At 49.7% G+C, this 22,208-nt stretch overlaps 2 protein-coding genes across 4 annotated transcripts in view; one reads left to right on the top strand and one right to left on the bottom strand.

Annotated features, from left to right (window-relative positions):
* Window positions 1–16,882, bottom strand: part of AP2A1 (adaptor related protein complex 2 subunit alpha 1) — a 54,462-nt gene extending 37,580 nt beyond the window's left edge. The window contains exons 1-2 of one of the 3 annotated variants that reach the window (XM_027080266.1): window positions 16,771–16,882; window positions 16,302–16,450 (exon numbers count right to left, since the gene is read on the bottom strand). In XM_027080266.1, the coding sequence (XP_026936067.1) occupies window positions 16,302–16,421 (120 nt within the window). In that variant the 5' untranslated portion in view covers window positions 16,422–16,450; window positions 16,771–16,882. Of the gene's footprint in view, window positions 1–16,301; window positions 16,468–16,770 lie in introns of those variants that run through there. The other 2 variants (XM_027080268.1, XM_027080267.1) reach the window with 2 other exon arrangements.
* On the top strand, window positions 6,478–20,369 carry TSKS (testis specific serine kinase substrate). Its single transcript, XM_027080271.1, has 11 exons — window positions 6,478–6,647; window positions 6,893–7,106; window positions 14,660–14,755; window positions 14,962–15,045; window positions 15,378–15,461; window positions 16,035–16,315; window positions 16,785–16,979; window positions 17,836–18,009; window positions 18,686–18,821; window positions 19,938–20,062; window positions 20,194–20,369. The coding sequence occupies exons 1-11, from the start codon at window positions 6,478–6,480 to the stop codon at window positions 20,348–20,350; spliced, it is 1,716 nt and encodes a 571-aa protein (XP_026936072.1). The 3' UTR covers window positions 20,351–20,369.
* The last annotated feature ends 1,839 nt before the right edge of the window (window positions 20,370–22,208 follow it).

Here is a 22,208-nt window from a genome sequence, read left to right as displayed (position 1 = left end):
TCCTGAACAAGAAGGGGACCTGGTACTGAATGAAGAACGTTGGTTAAAGGGAAGGAATCAGTGAATGCGCTTTGTTTCGCCCAACCACTACCCCTTGGCGCCCCAGAGACCTTTGGGTGACTGGTTTTGGGGAAGGCAAAGCCTCCAGAACTCCAACGCCCAGGGCTAAAGAGAAATTTGGGGCAAAAGGAACGGGAAGAGTCCATTCTGTCACCTCGAGGAACTAAGCCCCACCCGCCAGCCTTTTCCAATCTCAGAAACCTAGTATTCTTGGAATGAGTCTTGGGGGAGTGTCACGGGTGCTGAGAACATTCACTCTGAATTCTGGGGGTATGGATAACGCCATTAAAAAATATATATATATATATATATCAGTAGTGAGGTTGGTACTAGTCTGCTTTTCGAGGGATGCAAAGAGAGACATCCAGAGTCTGAAGAACAGGAAAATTCTGTCCCTAAGGAAGAGGGAAAAGCGACCCACTTCCCAGCTTTAACTATCCACCTCCCTCTCACCCACCACCTTCAACCAACCCTTCACCCAGAGCCCACCAGGAGCCAGATAGAGTAAACTCTGGGGTTTTGTTGTGGGGTGAAAGATGTCCTGTTTCTAAGTTCTGTCATGGTAGGTGGGGGAACTCAGTCCTCTCCCAACCCCCTCTAGAACTCATAAATTAGCCAAAAGTTAATTTTTAAGATTGGCTGTAAAGCAGAGGCATTCTGGGCACACATGAGGAGTGAGATTGGGAAGAGCCACCCTAACCTGAAAATCCCTGGGACTGTCCCATCCTGCGTGGGGGGGTGGATGTGGCGCCACCCACAGGAGCTCATGGACTCATCCCTGCCCATTTAGAGCAGCACTTCCCAGAAGATATACAGTGGGAACCACAAGTACAGTTTTCAGTATACTCCTGCCACGTTAAAAAAAAAAAAAGTAAAAAGAAAAGGTGAAATGAATTTTAATAATATATTTCGTTTAACCCCATATACCCAAATATTATCATTTCAACATAGTTGACATTCTTATCTTCCTAAGTCTTTGAAATCTGGTGTTTATACATATAGCACAGCTCAGCTGAGACATGCCACGCCACGTCGCAAGCGCTCAGCAGCCACAAGGCCATTATTGGAAAGCAAAAAATTACAGGACGGGATTTGAGTAAGACCATTCTGGGGTTCAGGGGCTGAGGAGGTGACCCATTACTAAGTTTTAAGACCATGTCATGAACAAGTTCATGTATGGGGTTCTAGATGAGGCTTAGACAAGTCCTTTTTGGTTTCAAGATGGAGCATTGGGACTTACCTCGTGGCTCAGTGGTTAAGAATCCGCCTGCCAATGCAGGGGACACGGGTTCGAGCCCTGGTCCGGGAAGATCCCACATGCCGCGGAGCAACTAAGCCCATGCGCCACAACTACTGAGCCTGCGCTCTAGAACCCACGTGCCACAACTCCTGAGCCCACGTGCCACAGCTGCTGAAGCCCACGTGCCTAGAGCCCATGCTCCACAACACGAGAAGCCACCGCAATGAGAAGCCCGCGCACCGCAACGAAGAGTAGCCCCCACTAGAGAAAGCCTGCACACAGCAACGAAGACCCAACACAGACAAAAAACTAAAAATCAAATCAAATCTTTAAAAAAAAAAAAAAAAGATGGAGCATTAAGAGGGAACCCCAGGAGCTCCTCGAATTGCTCAGGGGTTGAACCACAATAGCTTTTAAGATTTTGACCTGAACAAATTAACTCCTGATTTTCTCCAGAAAAACTACACTCATCCCCAGTCTTCCCATTTTGGCAGCTGGGCCCACCATCAATCACCCAGGCACTCTTGCCAGGACGGACCCCCTCCCGTCCTTCACCCCAAACCAAAGCCAGGACACACCCCAAAGCCGGCCACCTCCTCCCATCCCCACTGCCTCACCTGGTGCAGGCCACCATCACCATCATCTTTTGCCTGGAACCTTGTAGAGACATCCCTGGCCATTCTCCCTGCTTCCATCCTGGCCACTCAGGGTGCTTTTTGCAACATCAGTCAGCTGTGTCCTTCCTCAGCTTAAATGCACCAGACACACCGGCCTCCTCTTGGCCATTAAGACCCTCCAGACTCATTCCTGCCCCCTGCCCACCTCAGCTTTCCCCATGGCTGGCTCATCCTTCAGGTCTCAATGCAATGTCCCCTCTTAGGAGAGAACTTCTGGATTTAGGGATTTAAAGTGACCTCTCGGGACTTCCCTGGCGGTCCAGTGATTAAGATTCTGTGCTTCCACCACAAGGGGCATGGGTTCAATCCCTGGTCAGGGAACTAAAATCCCACATGCCGAGCATCGTGGCCAATAAATAAAGAAATAAAAAAAATAAAGTGACCTCTCCGTATAGTACTTGAACACGTTATCCAGTATTAAAAAAAAAAATGTGTTACAGCAATCCTACTCCTGGGCATATATCCGGGAAAGACGAAACTCTAATTCAAAGATACATGCACTCCAAAGTTCATAGCAGCACTATTTACAATAGCCAAGACATGGAAGCAACCTAAATGTCCATCAACAGATGAATGGCTAAGGAAGATGAGGTACATATATACAATGGAATACTGCTCAGCCATGAAAAAGAATGAAATAATGCCATTTGCAGCAACACGGATGGACCGAGAGATAATTACACTAAGTGAAGTAAGTCAGAGAAAGACAAATATCATGTGATATCACTTATATGGGGAATCTAAAAAAATGATACAAAGAACTTACGAAATAGAAATAGACTCACAGACATAGAAAACAAACTTATGGTTACCAAAGGGGAAGGGGGGAGGGATAAATTGGGAATTTGAAATTAACAGGTACACACTACTTTATATAAAATAGATAAACAACAAGGACCTACTATATAGCACAGGGAACTATATTCACTATCTTGTAATAACCTAGAATGGAAAAGAATCTGAAAAAGAATGTATATACATATATATATATATATAAAACTGAATTACTTTGCTGTATACCTGAAACACTGTAAATCAACTATACTTCAATTTAAAACATTTTAAGGGACTTCCCTGGTGGTCCAGTGGTTTAGACTCTGCACTCCCAATGCAGGGGGCTTGGATTCAAACCCTGGTTGTGGAACTAAGATCCCACATGCCACGTGGTGCAGCCAAAAAATAAAAACACAAAAAAATTTTTTTTAATGTGTTATAGAAATTTTCAAATATACCCCTGCAAAGCAGAAGGGTATAATGCACCCCCATATACCCAGCTCCAACAGTTATCAACATATGACCTTCATTCTTTCATTTATAATCCCCTGCATTTGACTTCCCTACCCCCCACCGGATTATTTTAAAGCAAGCCCCCCCATGATATCATTTCATCCCCATCACCCAGTTTCTTCTCCAACATTTCACAATGAAAATTTCTAAATATTCAGAAAGTTGAAACAACTGTACAGCAAACACCCATATACCCCATCGCCCCAATGCTGGCATTAACATTTTACTCCACTCACTTCATCACAAGTCCATCTGGCCTTCCCTTCCTCCATCCATCAATCCATCATGTGTTTTATTTATTTATTTTTATTTATTTATTTATTTATTTGCGGTACGCGGGCCTCTCACTGTTGTGGCCTCTCCTGTTGCGGAGCACAGGCTCCGGATGCGCAGGCTTAGCGGCCATGGCTTACGGGCCTAGCCGCTCCGCGGCATGTGGGATCTTCCCGGACCGGGGCACGAACCCGTGTCCCCCGCATCAGCAGGCGGACTCTCAACCACTGCGCCACCAGGGAAGCCCCTTTTTTTTTAATTTTTAAAAAATTTATTTATTTTATTTGCTTGCGCCGGGTCTCAGTTGCAGCAGGCGGGCTCCTTAGTTGCAGCTTGCCGGCTCCTTAGTTGTGGCACGTGAACTCTTAGTTGCAGCATGCATGCAGGATCTATTTCCCTGACCAGGGATCGAACCCAAGCCCCCTGCACTGGGAGCGCAGGAGTCTTTTTTTTTTTCCCCAAGTTATCCTAATTTATTTCTTTATTTTAATTTTATTTATTTATTTATTTATGGCTGCGTTGGGTCTTCGTTGCTGCGCGCGGGCTTTCTCTAGTTGCGGCAAGTGGGGGCTACTCTTCGTTGCCGTGCACGGGCTTCTCGTTGCGGTGGCTTCTCTTGTTGTGGAGCACGGGTTCTAGGCGAGCAGACTCAGTAGTTGTGGCGCACGGGCTTAGTTGTCCGCAGTATGTGGGATCTTCCCAACCAGGGCTTGAATCCATGTCCCCTGCGTTGGCAGGCAGATTCTTAACCACTGTGCCACGAGGGAAGTCCAAATCCATCATGTATTTTTTCTTTTCATGTATTTTTAATGCATTCAAAGTAAGTTGCAAATAGCACTATTCACAATAGCCAAGATATGGAAACAACCAGGTGGTATATACACACAATGGAATATTATCTGGCCGTGAGAAAAGAGGATACTCTGCTGTTCTCAGCCACGCGGACAGACCCTGAGCACATTATACTAAGCTAGATAAACCAGACAGAAAAGACAAGTACTGTATGATTTCACTTATACGTGGAATCTTAAAAAGTCTAACCTGTAAAAAAAGATTAAAATGGTGGTTACCAGCAGATAGGGTGTGGGAGATACGATTGATGTTGTTTAAGGGTACAAACTTGCAACAAATAATAAATAAGCCATAGAGATCTAATACACAGTATAGTGAATATAGATAACAATATTGTGCTATAATGATGTGATAATATAGCTACAATGGCAATCATATTATAATATATAAATGTATCAAAGTAAGACACACTTTAAATTTTTTTTTTTTTTTTTTTTGATGTTGGGGGTAGGAGTTTATTAATTAATTTATTTATTTTTGCTGTGTTGGGTCTTCGTTTCTGTGCGAGGGCTTTCTCTAGTTGTGGCAAGCGGGGGCCACTCTTCATCGCGGTGCGCGGGCCTCTCACTATCGCGGCCTCTCTTGTTGCGGAGCACAGGCTCCAGACGCGCAGGCTCAGCTGTTGTGGCTCACGGGCCCGGTTGCTCCGCGGCATGTGGGATCCTCCCAGACCAGGGCTCGAACCCGTGTCCCCTGCATTAGCAGGCAGATTCTCAACCACTGTGCCACCAGGGAAGCCCCACACTTTAAATTTATAAACACTATATGTCTGGGAATTCCCTGGCAGTCCAGTGATTAGGACTTGGCCCAGGTTTGATCCCTGGTCAGGGAACTAAGATCCCACAAGCCGTGCAGCGTGGCAAAAAACAAAACAAAACAACAACAACAAAGTCAAATTTATTCAATAAAAAAACAATTAAAAAACAGAATAAAACAAAGTTGCAGATATCAGTACTCATCAACCCTGTTACGGGTTGCATTACGTCCTGCAAAAGACACTCAAGTCCTAACCTGCAGTAGCTGTGAATTTGGCCTTATTTGGAAATAGGGTCTTTGCAGATGATCAAGTTAAGACATGGTCATTTGGGTGGGCCCTCATCCAATATGTCCAGTTTCTTAAAAGGGGGGAAATTTGGACACAGAGATAAACAGTTCCACAGAGAAGATAGTGTGAAGACACAGGGAGAAGATGGCCATCTACAAACCAAGGAACACCTAAGGATACCAGATACTAGGAGAGAGGCACAGATTCTCCCTCACAGCCTCAGAAGGAACCAACCCTGCTGACACCTTGACCTTGGACTTCTGGCCTGCAGAACTTTCAGACAATAACTATCTATGGTTTAAGACGCTCAGTCTGCAGGACTTTGTTACAGCAGTCCCGGGGTCTAACACAACTCCAAATATTCAACATGCACATAATGAACTACAGTTCAGTGCTTGCTTAGACCCTTTAACAGGCAGAATTCACACACAATAAGAGGCTCAGATCCCAGGTGTGCAAATCGACAAGCTTTGACAAATGTCCACATGGCCATCACCCACTTTTGATTCCCTTTTTATCACGTTCGGACATTTGGTATTTTTGGTTTGTTTCTATTGCCTGCCTGTCCCCTTCCAACCCCCCGTAGAATGTAAGATCCTCCAGCGCTGGTATTCAATCCTCATCGTCCCGCAGATCCTGGGAAAGTGACAAATCCAATGTATTACATGATGAAGTAAGTCTGAATGGGGGGGCTGGGTGACCCCACAGTGAGTTTCAGGGAAAGGTAATTTGGACCCCTCCCAAGAACCAGTGGGTCCGTCCACTCTAAGTTCTGGACTAGAAGGAATTTCACTGTGTTTCTGAAGGGGAGGGACAGATCGGGGTAGAACTAGAATCCTGAACAAGAGTTCACTGAGCCCCCCCGGGGGAACGTGCCAAGTCACGTTTCCCCACCCTTGTGCCCCCCCCCCGTTACTGGGGCCCTTTGGTTGGGTCCTTTATGAGGCAGGCTTGTGGGGACAGGGGACCTTGAGGGTCAGTGGTCAGTGTAGGTGGAGAGCCTCAGAGGAAGGAGCCCCTGGGAGCCGGGCCCTCCACAGGCCATGGCGAGCGTGGTGGTGAAGACGATCTGGCAGTCCAAAGAGATCCATGAGGCTGGGGACCCCCCCACGGGGGTCGAGAGTCGCTCCCAGCTGGTCCCCGAGGCTCCTGGGGGTGTGACCAGCCCAGTCAAAGGGATCTCAAAGAAAAAGAAGGCTGTGTCCTTCCACGGGTGGGTTTGTCACACCCTGTCGGGGGCGGTCCCAGCACCCAGCCCTTGCCTCTGACAGAGCACAAGTCCCACTGTGGGTGCTGGTGGAAAGGGAGGAAAACAGGCAGCAGGGATGGAGGAGAAAGAAGAAAGCAGGCGGCGAGGTTGAAATCAGAGAGAGTAGGGAATGTGCAGACAGGGAGGTAGGAGGGGCCATACCCTGCTGGGGTGGCATCTTGACCCTCCTGCCTGTTTCTCCTCCCTAGGGTGGAGCCTCGGATGTCCTATGAGCCAATGCACTGCTGCCTGAACCTCAAACGGTCCTCAGCCTGCACCAATGTGTCCCTGCTCAACCTGGCCACCATGGAGCTCACCGACTCCTCGGGGACAGACTCAACCGTGGAAGACAGCAGCCTGATGGCATTGCCCGTGCCCATCCCACCCTGGGCTCCAGATGACCCAGACATCACGGAAATACTGGTGAGCGGGCCCTCGGCCGGGCTGGGGAATACGAGGGTTCTCCCCTGGTGGTAGGCAAATACTGAGGATGGGTTTGGGGGGGTGTCTTCTTGATTTGGAATGAGAAGGTTCGTGTCACCCTTTGAGGCCCTACAGTCAGCCATAAATCTGCTCCATCCAGGGTGAATGCTGCCGGCTGCCTGCGAGTTGGTCTTTTGTTCATTCAGTCACTTCCAAATGTCCTGGGTGAAGCTGGAGTCACAGATAGGAATCGGGCCAGGTCCCTGCCCCAGGGAAGCCCCCCGTCTGGTGGGAGTGACAGATACAGACTGGGGTGACAAATTCCATAATGGAGGTAACACTGGGGATCCCAGAAAAGGGCCCCTCAAACCAGGCTAGGGGTATCAGGGAAAACTTCTGGAGGAGGCAGTGTCGGAACTGGGCTTTGACGGATAAGCAGGAGTTCTCTGAGTGGACCACCTCCGACTGTGGGGCAAGACTGCGAGGTGAGGAAGACCTAGGAGAATTTAGAGAATTCCTGACTAGAGCATAGAATGCTACAGCTTGGCCCTTTAACTCCCCCACCAACCTTCACCCCCTGCCAGGCTTCTCCTGGGTCAGACCCTGAACTTGGCTTGACATGGACACTGAGAATTACACTAACAATAATCACGGCCAGAATGATACTAATAAGATTCACTAGTGGGAATTCCCTGGCGGTCCAGTGGTTAGGATTCCAAGCTTTCACTGCGGCGGGCATGGCTTCAATCCCAGCTCAGGGAACTAAGATCCCGCATGCCACACAGCATGGTCAAAAAAAAAAAAAAAAAAAAAGATTCACTAGCATATACTGAGCACTTTCTGTGTTCCAGGAGCCTCAGTGCCCTCATCTGTAAAATGGAGATGCATGTGTTTGTTCTTTCAAGAAATACTTCTTAAACACCTACAATGTGCCAGGCACTGCTCTAGGAAGAGGAAATATAGCAGCACCCAAAACAGAGTTCTGGAGAGAATTGCACCCATCTCATGAGGTTGTCATGACAATGAAATGAAATTCGTTCATGTAAAATGTTTAGCACAATAGTCAGTTGTATGCACGGAATAGTTAGTCATTATTTTTATCCTCATTTCACAGATGAAGATATTGAGCCCCTTGAAGGTTAATTAGCATACCCAAAGCCATACGGCTTCTAAGTAGTGGAGCCGGGCTTAGGAGTCAGCACCTGCATTGCTGGGGGCAGTAGAGGTCACCGTGGGAGCCCTGAAGAAGGCCTTGGCCCAGACGACCATGGTCAAGGAAGGCTTTCTAGAAAAGGCAGCACACAAGCTGGATCTTGAAGATAAGGAAGGCAGAATACAGGGAAGGGTATTCCACCTAGCTGGAACAGCATACACAAAAGGGCAGGAGTTGAAAAGAGCCTGGGGAACATGTCCTTGTGGCTAGATTGTGGTGTGTGGGAGAGGTAAGGCTGGCGGGGGGTGGGCACAGGACACAGAGGCTGAGAAATGTGGGCATTCTCCATTCTCTTGAGGACAATGGGGAGCCACTGAGGGTTCCTGGGCAGGGGACAGGAGCAACTCGGCATTTGGGCTCCATACCCATTTACTGAGCATCTGCTATGTTCCAGGCACTGTGCTACATCCCTATGGCGGGGGGGGGGCTCTCGTTTTCCTCTCTTAGAGGTTCTGCAAGGAAGATGAAAACAAAAATAAGTGAGGTAGAGAGAGGTGGAGTGATCCCCTGCAAGGTTAGAGAGCTTGTAAGAAGCAGGGTCAGGACCAGAAGCTTAGCGAGTGTGATGCTTTCTTTCCCTAGAAGATGCCTCTGGCCCCGGGTGGGAGACGTTTGGAGGGGAGAGATTGGAGGCAGGCAGGCCGGGCGAGGGTCCAGGGTAAGAGGACCAGGTGGAGAGAAGCCAGCAGGCAGAGAGAGAGAGTCCAGGTGGGATGGATGGCCTGGGAGGCGTCCCCTCCCGCCAGAACACTTTCCTCCCCTTCTCTTCCAGCATCGCTCAGGCAGCACTTGCAGAGGTCCGCCTCCCACCGGAGCTATTTCTGAGTCACATCCTCCAGAGGATTGTGATGGCTGAGAAAGAGCCCTGGGCGGCCAAGATCAAGGTCTGATGCAGCTGCGGCTCACTGTGGGGCTGCAGGGGAGCATCAGCCTCTATGGGGCTTCTCCATAAAATGGAAAAAGCACTGTCAGTCAACACCTTAGGGTATGGGCAGGAACCGTGAGGAGGTGGGCAGGAAGAACATAGGCTGGCACACAGCATCTGAGCTACATCGGGAGAGAAATCTGGAGATGGGCAGAGAGGGGGGTGGGGCGGAAACCCAGAGAGAAAGGAGGACAGAGACCCAGAGAGAGGAGGATGGGGACCTGGGGAGGGGGACAGAGACAGAAAACCAGAGCTAGAGGGGGCCAGAGACCCAGAGAAGGAAGGAACAGACACCAGAGAGAGAGGTGGGACAGAGAACTAGAGAGGAAAGGAAGAGAACCTGGGAGCGATGGAGACCCTGGGTGAGAGAGTGATAATTCCCAGACTGGATGGAGGGTCAGCAGAAGAATGGTGAAGCAAACAGCTTTGGCTCCTGGCTTTTTTTTTTTTTTTTTTTTGGCCGTGCTGTGCAGTTTGTGGGATTTTATTTCCCCGACCAGGAATTGAACCCAGGCCCCTGGCAGTGAGAGCATGGAGTCCTAACCACGGGACCACCAGGGAATTCCCTGGCTCCTGTCTTAAGCTCTGACATCTTTATGAGGCCAAAGGATGCAACTGAGGAGGTAGTATTGCTTTGGAGGAAGGTCAGTGCCTCCATGCGGAAATGGCCAGAGCAGGTCTTTTGAGTCCTGCTTGGAACTTGTCCTGCTGTCTACAGATTTCCCTGAGGCTGCTGTAGGGTCTTGGTGCTAAGCCCTTTCCTGGTAGGTCCTGTCGTGTTGTCTTTATGTTTAACGATGCGGACACTAATCACTGCACTTGGCTTATGGATCCTATCATCTTCTTGACCTTTCCTCACCACCATCTGAGCAAGGTATCCTCATTCCCATTTGACAAGAAGGGAAACCGAGGCAGGCTCGGAGTGGGGAATTGGATTGCCCAGTTGCATGGCATCTGGATGGCCAAGGAGAGGTTTATCCCCAGGTTTGGTTCCCCACCACCACCATGCCATTCGCTTTCTTAGCCAAGGCTAGCAGTGAAGCTAAAACTCACCTCCAGGGACCCCAGCTGTATTTTCTCTTTTCCCAAGTATTGACCAAGGGCCTTTCTGGGTTAGCCTGTGTTCCTCCCAACAGCAGCCCTGTGAAGGTAGTTGTTAGTCCCTCCCCATTTTACAGGTAGGGAAACAGAGGCTTAGAGAGGTGAAGTCCCCTCCCTGAGGTCACACAGCTAGTAAGTGGAAGAACTGAGTTGACTCCAGAACCTGCTCCCCTAGTTTCCCAGAGCAGCTACCTATGGGAAATCCAAGACCGTTGGGTCTTCAGTTTAAAAATATCACAGCTATTGCTGTGAAACAAATGATTCCCGACCTTAAAACAACAGACCTGGAGTGGCTTAATTGGGTGGTTCTGGCTTAGGGTCTCTCATGAGGTTGTAGTCAAGATTTTGGCAGGGGCTGCAGTCATCTGAAGGCTTGATTGGAGCTGGAGGTTGGGCTTCCAAGATGGCGCACTCACATGGCTCTTGGTTGGAGGCCTCAGTTCCTTGCCACACGGGCCTCTCCATAGGTAGTTGCTTAGAACATGGCAACTATCATTCTCCAGAGTAAGAGTGAGCAAGAAGGAAGACATGGTTCCTCTTATGAAATCATTTCTTAAGTCACATACCATCACTTCTGCCTTATTCTATTTACTAGGTATGAGTCACTAAGTCCAGCTGACACTCAAGTGACAGGAATAAGGCTGCACATTTTAAAAGAGCCTCAAAAACTTTGTGGGCATATTTTAAACCACCATGGTTTTGTGTGGGTTTTATTGGTTTTAAATTTTTTTTCTTTTTTGTAGGTGCCCTTCACCAGGATGAGCAAGTTCCCTTGTGCTTCTAGTTTGTTGAGTGTTTTTATCATGAAAGGGCATTGGATTTTGTCAAATGCTATTTCTCTATTTATTGACATGATTGTATTTTTTCCCCCTATATTTCACTAATACAGAATGTTACATGGGTTAATTTTCACGTTGAACCAATTTTGCATTCCTGGGATAAATCCTACTTGGCATGGTGTAAAATCCTTTTTATATGCTGCTGGACTTGGTTTGCTAGTATTCTGTTGAAAATTTTGTGGCTGCTTTCAGAAGGAATATGGATCTGTAGTTTTATTACCTGGTGATGTCTTTGGTTTTGGTATCAGGGTAACATTGGCCTCATAGAATGAGTTAGTTCCCTCCTCTTCTGTTTTGTTTGTTTTCTGGTTTTTTGTTTTTTGTTTTTTGTTTTTTTTTGGTGAAGGGTTTGAGATGAATTGGCAGCAAGTCTTTTTCAAATGATTGGTAGAATTCACCAGTGAAGCCATCTGGGCTTTTTTTGTTGGAAGTTTTAAAATTACCAACTCAACCTCTTTACTTATTACAGGTCTATCCAGATGTCCGAGCTCTTCTTGAGTTAGTGTTTTGCTAGGAATTTGTCCATTTCATCTAGATTATCAAGTTTGATGACATACAATTGTTCATAGTGTTCCCTTGTCATCTTTTCTCTTTCCGTAAGATTGGTAGTAATGTCCTCTTTCCTTCCTGATTTTAGTAATTTGAGCCTTCTTCCTCTTTCTCATGGTCAGTCTAGCTTAAAACTTGTCAATTTTGTTGACCTTTTCAAAAAACCAACTTCTGGTTTTGTTGATTTTTCTCTACTGTTTTTCTATTCTCTATTTCATTTTTTTCCACTCTAATCTTTATTATTTCCTTCATTCTGCTAGCTTTGGGTTAAGTTGTCTCTTCTTTTTCTAGTTTCTTAAGGTGGAAGATTAGGTTACTGACCTTAAGTTCTTTTTTTTTTTTTTTTTTTTTGCCGTACGCGGGCCTCTCACTGCTGTGGCCTCTCCCATTGCGGAGCACAGGCTCCGGACGCATAGGCTCAGCAGCCATGGCTCACGGGCCCAGCTGCTCCGCGGCATGTGGGATCCTCCCGGACCAGGGCACGAACCCGTGTCCCCTGCATCGGCAGGCGGACTCTCAACCACTGCACCACCAGGGAAGCCCTTAAGTTCTTTTTTGATGTAGGTGTTTACAGCTCTAAATTTCCCTCAAAGTATTGCCTCTGCTGCATCCCACAAGTTTTGGTATGTTGTGTTTTCATTTTCCCTCATTCCTAAGTATAATTTCTCTTGTGATTTCTTCTTCTACCCATTGGCTGTTTATGAGTGTGTTGTTTAATTTCCATATATTTGTGAGTTTCTCAAATTTCTTTCTGCTATTGATTCCTGATTTCATTCTACTGAGGTCATTGAGGTCAGAAAACATACTTTTTTTTCAAATCCTTTTAAATTTATTGAGACTTGTTTTGTCACTTAATATATGGTCTGTCCTCGACCATATGAACAACGTTTAATTTCACTTGAGAAGAATGTGTATTCTTTTGTTGGGTGGAATGTTCTGTAGGTGCCTGTTAGGTCTGGTTGGTTTATAGTGTTGTCCAAGTCTTCTATCTCCTTGTTGATCTAGTTGTTCAATCCATTCTTGAAAGTGAGGTATTGTAGTCTCCAACCATTACTGTTAAATTGTCAATTTCTCCCTTCAATTCTGTCAGTGTCTTTTTTTTCTTTTTGGCCACACTGTGGGGCTTGCAGATCTTAGTTCCCTGAGCAGGGATTGAAACTGGGCCCTCAGCAGTGAAAGCACAGAGTCCTAGACACTGGACTGCCAGGGAATCCCCAATTCTAACAGTTTTTGATTCATGTGTTTTGAAGCTCTATTAGGTGCATATATATTTATGATTGTTATAATCCCCTCAATGACTTGACTCATAGATTTGGCCAGTTTGGAGGGGTGGAATTTGGGGGTTCCCGACTCCACCATTTTGCTGATGTCACCTTAATACAATATTGCTTATCACACTTGTTCTCCAGAGCAGTTATGCAAGAAATGTGAAGTTGTTCCCATTTTACAATGGAGAAAGCTTGCTCTCTCTTTTCTCTTTGTGTATTAGTTCAACAGCTGTGAAAGAAACCAAAATAGCTGGTGGAAGCAGGATGGTTTATTGCTCACATAAATGTCTCAAGTATAGCAGGTCTCTTCAAATGAAGTAGGTTAGAGGCTCCAGTGTTCTGGGGGCTCAGCTATTAAGCCACAAGTTTGGCTGCTGTAACAAAAAGGTACAAAGTAGCATAGTTTCAACAAGATGGAAAATGTGCTCTTGGTTACATGTATAAAAGTATTCATGAGTGGTTGGAATTAAGTATGGCGGCTTCACAGGGTGGAGGATTCAGTTTGTTTTTTTTTGCGGTACGCGGGCCTCTCACTGCTGTGGCCTCTCCCGTTGCGGAGCACAGGCTCCGGACGCGCAGGCCCAGCGGCCATGGCTCACGGGCCCAGCCGCTCCGCGGCATGTGGGATCCTCCCGGACCGGGGCACGAACCCGCGTCCCCTACATCGGCAGGCGGACTCTCAACCACTGCGCCACCAGGGAAGCCCCAGTCTTCTTTTATATTGTGTCCTCCATCTCATGGTCCAAGATGGCTGCTCTGGCTTTAGCTATCAACATGGTAGGGAGAGAGAAAGGGAGGTGTGCTACTTTTCTTTATTAAAGGCATGACTTGGAAATTGCCTGCATTATTTCCACTCATATTCCACATGGCCACACCTGGCTGTAAGGGCAGCTGGGAATTGTCGTCTTTGGCTGAGCAGTGAGGTACCAGGCTAACTCTTCTATAAATGTGGAAATGGGAGAGTGGAGATCCATGATAGATATTCATCCCTCCTGAGCCAGTTTGTTTGACAGGAGTCACAAAGCATTTTATGGTGACATAAGGTAGCAATGAACAGAGGCCATATGGCGTCATGGTTTGAAACAAAGGCTCTGAGCGTAAATTCTGACAAGGCCACCTCCTGTCTCGTGTACCCGGGAGTACAAGGGACATCCCCTCTCTGGGCCTCATTGGCCTCGCTTGCAAAATGGGGCAAATAACCTCAAAAGGTGTGGTTGTGAGGAATAAAAAGGAAAATGTGGGTAAGGGCTTGGCCTGGTGCATCGTGAGTGCTTATATCTGGAATGTGGGTTATCTTTGGAATTCTCCACTGCCTGGAGGGAAAGACAGGCATGTGTTTTAACAGTTTATCTTATTTATGCATGTGGACCCCAAAGGCATTTATCTCAGGTTAAGACCAACCTCCTTCTCCCCCCTGTCTGAGCTTCCCACCCCCGACTCCCTCCTGGATCCTACTTCTTTTTCTTGCCATCCGCTAAGCAGAAAACGAGGCTGCCCCCCGGTTTTATACCAAGAATCAAAGAGGCGCAGCCCTGACCCCAAATTCCACAGCTATTCCAGGGCAGAATCCAGGTGTAAAGCTAGTTCTAGACTTTCTCTTGTGGTTGGGGTTTGCTCCCACGCACCCACTGATCCACCTGTCTCCCATTCTTCCCCAGAGCTGGGTTAACAGTGGATTGGTCCACGCCAAAGATTCCATCACCAGCTTGAAGGAAAAGACCACCCGGGTTAACCAGCACGTGCACACGCTGCAGGTCGTGAGGACCACCCGCCCCCTCCCGCAACATCTCCTCTTCCTCCAGGGTCACGTTGCCCTCTTAGAGCTATCCTCCAACTCAATGCACCCATAGCCCAGTTGGGGAGAATGAGGCTCAGAAGGGAAAGGAAGCTTCCCACCTCTCCTCCCCACGGGGTGTCTCCTTGAGGCCCTGGCTAACCTCTCCTCCCTTCCATGCTCCAGAGTGAGTGTTCTGTGCTGAGTCAGAACCTAGAGAGGAGGCGGCAAGAGGCGGAAGAACTAGAAGGGTACTGTAGTCGACTCAAGGTAAGCCGCTGTGGGGCAGGAACGGGGCGGGAGTAGGAAGCGTAAGTAGGAAGAGGGGGAGAGGAAGAGGGGAGGAATGGAGTGGTGGACAGGAGAGAGGTGGGGTGAAGTGGAAAAGGAGTATGGCAGAGGTCCGAGGAAGAACCATTTCTTTAGCCAAGAGAACCAAGCCGGGAAAGGGCAGACCAATAAGCAGAAGGCAGACCTTGCGGAAGGAGGGGGCGTGCCTTAAACGCGGGGGGTGGAGGCTATATGGAAAATAGCGAGGGTAAGGGTTGGGAGGCGGAACTGGAATGCGAAGGCAGGGGCCCTGCCCTGGTGTCCTGACCCAGGAGAACTGCCGGAAGGTGACCCGGTCGGTGGAAGATGCTGAAATAAAAACCAACGTCCTGAAGCAGAACTCTGCCCTGCTGGAGGTAAGGGGGAGGTGTCTAAGGGTTTGAGGAAGGTACTCAAGTAACCGAGGTACTTGAGGTAGACTTCAGGTGGGACTTCTCGCCCTGCCACCACCACCACCACACTGCCCCTTCATGTTCATGGTCATACTTTTCCATGCACAGTCATATTCAAGTCCCGGAGAGAGGGATTCGTATCGGACTTGGAGTGGGAATGCCTGTCCTGCCCACATACCCACTCATTTCCCACCAAAATGTTGGAAAAGCTTCAGCTGTTCTTCCTAAACAGGAGGGACTGGAATTGGATGCCTTCGAGGATTAGAGTGAGGGTGGAGGGATAGATGGAGACAAAGAGGCAGGCATTCAGTCCAAGGTGAGTTGGACTCCAGCTGGGCTTCGAATGGGGCATCCCTCCCTAGTAACAGCAAGCGGGAGTCCATCAAGACTTCAGGTGGGACTTCCCGATATCCCGTGTCCACATCCATTCACTTTCCAGCCTCAGGAATTCACTGGGCGGATTTGGTGGTGGAGGCGGTGGTAGTGGTGGGAGGCAAGGGGCCGGAGGCAGTAACCCTGCCCTCTTTCCCCGCCCAGGAGAAGCTGCGCTACCTCCAGATGCAGGATGAGATGCCCAGGAGGCAGGAGGTTGAGCTGCAGGGGCTGGAGCAGAAGCTGGAGGCTGGCCTCTCCCGCCACGGCCTGGGCCTCGCCACCCAGCCCCCAGGCTGCTCCAGCCCGCCAGGGAGCCCCGACGGATCCCCACGACGGCGAGGCCTGGCCCCAGGCGGCTGGGGAATGGGGCCCCGGGCAGGGGAGGGCCCCATCGTGAGCGAGCAGGAGTTGCAGAAGGTCTCTGCCTACCTTGAGGAGCTGAGGTGAGTGGGATCCTGGGATGGGCCCAGGGGGTGGAGCCTCGAAGAGGAGCGTTCTGGGGGCGGTGACCCGGAAGGGCAGGACTTCGAAGAACCGAGTTTTGAACATAGGGCCCACGGTGGCAGGGGGGTCCGCGTCTGGTGAAAATGAGGTGGGCGGGTTTTGGGACGTGGCAGGTCTTTGGAGGCTCCAACTCCGGGGGACAGGGTTGGCGCGAGCGGTATCTTGAGGAGGCAGTGTCTGGAGGAGCTGATGTGGGGCTGGGAGGCAGGCCGAGAGAAGGCCAGGATACCTGATAAGGGGATAGAGGCAGGGTTGTGGAAGACATGAGAGGATCCCAATAAATGAACAGGACAGGAGAATTCGGGGACAGGGTGGGTCCGGAGCCACGGGCGTGGTCTTGGCGGGGCGCGGCGGACGGGGGCGTATCCAAACCTAGCCCTGACGCGTTCCTTACCTCTACCCTTACAGGAGGGAGGTGTCCTCACTGACAGCCCGGTGGCATCAGGAGGAGGGGGCCGTGCAGGAGGCCCTACGGCTGCTCGGCGGCCTAGGCGGCAGGCTCGACAGCTTCCTGGGCCAGTGGGAGCGAGCGCAGCGCGAGCAGGCTCAGGCCGCGCGGGGCGTGCAAGAGCTGCGGGGCCGGACGGAAGAGCTGTGCACCATGTAAGGACCCAGACTAGCGCACGGGGCGGGGAGGTGGGAGGGCGGAGCCTTGAGGGAAAGGGGTGGGCCAATCAGCTAGAGCCAATCGGGTGGAGCGCATATACTGACAGGTGGAAACCCCAGTTAGAGAGTAGGGAGGGGCGTGTTATACCTAAGAAGCACTGAGGGGCGGAGCCACTTAGAGAAGAGGTGAGTTCCACACCTTACAAGGACAAGGGGCGGAGCCAAGCAGGAACAGGGGAAACCAATTAGAGAACAGGGAGGTACATTCCCGACAATAAAATGCAAAAGGAGGTACCAATCAGAGCAGAGGGGGCAAGGCAGAGCGGGGTATTGAAAACTGGGTGGAGACAGAGGTGCTGGGCTAATTTTGGGTGGAGCCTTGCTGGGACTACAGGTTTCCCTGCCATCCAAAAGTAGAGCAGTTCCTGTGAAACCTTCGGTAAGCCAAAATAGCATAAAGCGAAGAAGCAATTACCTTAGAATACATCTTGCTAACAGATGCACAAAATAAATTGAGATAAAGCACAGGTGGCCATAGACAACACAGTTCAAAGCTATGGTGGCTTGGTGCTGAGATACTGAGTGTAGTTCTCGGAGAAGGGGCTTGGTGGCGCCACTCTCGCTGCTTGGAGCGTGTCCTGCTTCTGTAACAGCTTGCTACAAAACAAATGCTTTGCGCTTTTTTGCATAAAAGGGCAAATCCTCTTCGGACTTCTTTTGGTTAGTGAAAACAGGTACTAATGTAGGCCTTTTGTAAAAATGAAGTGGGGTAAAGCGAACTTTCAAAAATCGGAGGATGCCTGTATACTGTTGGAGAGGCGACCTCACTGTACTGTTTACTCTCACACCACAGGGTGGAGCGGTCAGCAGTGTCTGTGGCTTCACTGAGGAGCGAACTGGAGGCGCTGAGCCCAGTGAAACCGATTCTGGAGGAGCTTGGGCGGCACTTTCAGAGCTCTCATAGAGGGTCTGACCTCTCTATGAACCTGGATCGGGCCCCCCAAGGCTCCTGTGCCCGCTGTGCCAGGTAAGGGGGCAGCGCCTGGCTCCAGGTGCATTCTGCATCGTATTGAGGACCAAGCATTGAAGGAGATGAGACTTTAGCAAGAGTGGAGAGGGAAATTCATTGTGGGAGACAGGGGATCCCCATGTATTGTAGGATGGGCCAGTCTCGCGGCATTATGGGAGTCACATTTCTTCCCTCCCCACAAGGTGAAGTCAGTGTCTTGTGGAACGCAAGAAAGACTTGATATGTTTCAAGCATCTTGGATTTCCAGTGCATTGTGGGAAGGCTGGGCAGTGGTACTGGGTGGGAGGCAGGTTTTCTCAGTGCATCGTAGGGAAATGAGACCTTGGGGTGTTGGAAGTCGACAGATACCATGCTTGATCTGTGTTAGGAAGGGTGCAGAGCATTTCCAATACAACATGGGATCGGTTTTAACTAGTGCATTGTGGGAAATGTGAGTTTTTGATGAACCGAGGACCGTGTGGTGGAAATCCCCAGGCACTGTGAGATCTCCCCACGCTGTGGAAACCAGAGCATACCAGATGAACTGTAGTTTGGGCCCAGTGCATGGTGGGAAGGTTGCCTGGGTGCATAGTGGAAACGGGACCTGGGTGGAGGCTGGGGAGATGGGCATGGTGTATCCTGGGAATGGAGTTGGTCCGAGGCCTCTTTCACCTGGTGACTACCCCTCCCCCAGCCAGGGACAGCAGTTGTCCACGGAGTTCTTGCAGCAGCTGCTGGAGCGAGCACTGACCCCGCTAGTGGACGAGGTGAAGCAGAAGGGCCTGGTTCCTGCCTGCCCCAGCTGCCAGAGGCTACACAAGAAGATTCTGGTACCAAGGACCATGGGCCACTATGCCCCACTTTTTGGTCAGGGCGGGGTGGGGGAGCCCCAGGCACAAGGACACTTCTGGTGTGTGGCAGGATGGGAAGGATGAGCTGTGGGCAGGAGGTGTTGGGGGAACACTTGGCTCTAATACTTCGGGACGGGGTGAGAGGGGAGCTGTTTGGTGTTTAGTGAGTCATAGGTCAATCATTATGGAAGCTTGGGTGATGGATATGGGCCCAAAGCATGATGGGACATGGATCTGGTGCACTGTGGGACAGAGGAGACAAACACCAGTCTATAGCTTCATGGAATATAAGCCTGATTTTCTATGAGACTTAAGAGAGGCAATGCATTATATGGGATCACTGAGATCAGAGAGGGGACCCAGCGAATAGCAGGTCACAGTAAGCTAATGCATTATGGGAAATGGAACCACAGCTCTTCGTGAGGCATTGCACACAGACTCAGGCCCAATAACTGATGGAACTTGAGGCTGGTATACATTCTGAAACATAGAGATCTAGTATATTATGGGATATTGGCCTAATGTATGATGGGATATGAGTTGTAGTGGGTAAAACAGACAAAATGAGGCAGTAACGGACAGTCATGTGGCAGATCTAGAGGACTAAGACATGATAGGACATGGGGGCTGGTACATTGTGGGATATAGGGAACCAGAGCACTGAGGACTATTACTGTGACTGAGAGGCTGGCCTAATTGATAAGATGTGGGGGTCACATCCCATAATGTGAATTATGGGATGTAGATGATCCCCATGTGATGGGATACCGGGGCCCAGACATCAAATGCATGATGGCTCATGGGCATTAGGGGACAATGTGATAGATGCTGATTTACTGCTTACAGGGACAAAGAAGGCCAGTGCAGTAGGGGACAGATAGTGGGACAGACACAAGTCTAGTGCACAATGGGACTTGGGAGGCCCAGTGCACTGTGGGATGCTGGGGTCAGCCTCAGGCTCAAGGCATGATGGGATACTCTGGGGGAGGAATGCGGACCCTAGGGGACCCTGCCCTTTGCCCTCCACGATCCAGATCCCCCTCCACTCCCAGCCCAGTCCAGCAAGCCTAACAGCACCTACACTCCTCTCCCCAGGAGCTGGAGCGCCAGGCCTTGGCCAAACATGTCAGGGCAGAGGCCCTGAGCTCCACCCTTCGGCTGGCCCAAGACGAAGCCTTGCGGGCCAAGAACCTGCTGCTGACGGACAAGATGAAGCCAGAGTGAGGAAGGAGGCTGAGGGCATGGGAGGAGGGTGAGGTCTTGGGGAAAGGGCTTGAGTCACCCCCGGCTTTCACACCAGCCCCGAGGCATCGGGCCTCCCGAGTACTAACTGCCCACTCTCTCGTTACAGGGAGAAGGTGGCCGCTCTGGACTATCTACACTTGAAGATGTGCTCTCTCCACGATCAACTCAGCAACCTGCCACTCGAGGGGTCCATGGGGACAATGGGGGGAGGAAATGATGGGGGAACTCCCCCAAAACGTGGGGGCCCAACCCCTGAGCAATAAATGGCCCCTCATGCTGGCATGAATTCCATCTCCTTTTCGGCACCAGAAGAGGGCCAGTAAAATTGCACACGCGCCATGCACCAGCCTCTGTGCTCACTATGACTTGGTCCTCAGCCAACAGGGTGTCGATGGCGGTACAGTTCTTTAGTTTCTTGGGTTTTTGTTGTCTTTTATTATTTATTTATTTATTTGCTTTTTTTATTTGGCTGCACCGGGTCTTAGTTGCTGCTTACAGGATCTTTTAGTTGCGGCATGCGGGATCTTCGTTGCGGCATGCGGGATCTAGTTCCCTGACCAGGGATCGAACCCAGGCCCCCTGCATTGGGAGCTCAGAGTCTTAACCACTGGACCACCAGGGAAGTCCAGTACGGTTCTTTGAAAAGGAGGCAGGGGGTAGAAATAAGGTTCTGTGGTGCAGTTTGAGCCTGTCAAGCCAACATTTTTTAGGATGACTTTTACTAGATAATGATATTGTCTACCACTGTGTAAAAAAACTACCCTCCCCTCCAAAAAACTTAGCTGCTTATAACATATTATCTTACATTTCTGAGGGTCAGGAATCTGGGAGTGGCATAGCTGGATGGTACAGGCTCAGGGTCCTCAAGAGTTTTCGGTCAGGATATCAGCTGGGGCTGCTGTCACCTGAAGGCTTGCCTGGGGCTGGATGTTATACTTCCAAGATGGCGTATTCACATGGCTTTTGGTTGGAGGCCTCAGTTTCTCTTGGCAGCTAACTTCCCCCAGGGCAAACAGTCTAAGAACAAGCAGGAAGCTAAGATGCCTTTAATGACCTAGTCTTCGAAGTTGCATACCATCATTTTCTCTTTTTATATTCACTAGAACTGAGTCACTAAGTCCAGATCATACTCACAGGGTGTGTCAAAGAATTTGCAGACATATTTTTAAGAGAATGTCAATTTGTGTATATATTTTAAACCACCACACTAATACTATTTTTAAATGTACAGTTGAAATATAAACAGAAAAGTTCACAAGTTAAAAGTGAACAGCTTAGGGCTTCCCTGGTGGCGCAGTGGTTGAGAGTCCGCCTGACAATGCAGAGGACACAGGTTCGTGCCCCGGTCCAGGAAGATCACACATGCCGCAGAGCGGCTAGGCCTGTGAGCCATGGCCGTTGAGCCTGCGCGTCCGGAGCCTGTGCTCCGCAACGGGAGAGGCCACAACAGTGAGAGGCCCGTGTACCGCAAAAAAAAAAAAAAAAAAAAAAGAATCTGCCTGCCAATGGAGGGAACACGGGTTCAAGCCCTAGTCTGGGAAGATTCCACATGCCGCGGAGCAACTAAGCCCGTGCGCCACAACTACTGAGCCTGTGCTCTAGAGCCCCCAAGCCACAACTACTGAGCCTGTGTGCCACAACTACTGAAGCCCGCGGGCCTAGAGCCTGCGCTCTGCAACAAGAGAAGCCACCGCAATGAGAAGCCTGTGCGCAGCAACAAAGACCCAATGCAGCCAAAAATAAATAAATTTTTTTAAAAAGCCAGTCGTTTTAAAAAAAGTGAACAGGGCTTCCCTGGTGGCGCAGTGGTTGAGAGTTCGCCTGCCGATGCAGGGGACACGGGTTCGTGCCCTGGTCCGGGAAGATCCCACATGCCACGGAGCGGCTAGGCCTGTGAGCCATGGTCACTGAGCCTGCACGTCTGGAGCCTGTGCTCCGCAACGGGAGAGGCCACAACAGTGAGAGGCCCGCATACCACCAAAAAAAAAAAAAAAAAGTGAACAGCTCAATGAATTCATGAAGTGGACATGTTTGTGTAACCACCACCGAGATTTAGAAACTACACCTGACCAGCATTCCCTGAACCTCAATCATTACCCTTTCCTTCTACCCCAAAGGTAA

The sequence above is a fragment of the Aethalodelphis obliquidens genome, unplaced genomic scaffold (genome assembly GCF_003676395.1).
Source record: "Aethalodelphis obliquidens isolate GAN/ISIS:26980383/991018 unplaced genomic scaffold, ASM367639v1 scaffold43, whole genome shotgun sequence".
Taxonomy (NCBI): Eukaryota; Metazoa; Chordata; class Mammalia; order Artiodactyla; family Delphinidae; genus Aethalodelphis; species Aethalodelphis obliquidens.
The sequence above is the reverse complement of the archived record's forward strand: the minus strand, read 5'-3'. Positions and strand labels throughout refer to the sequence as shown.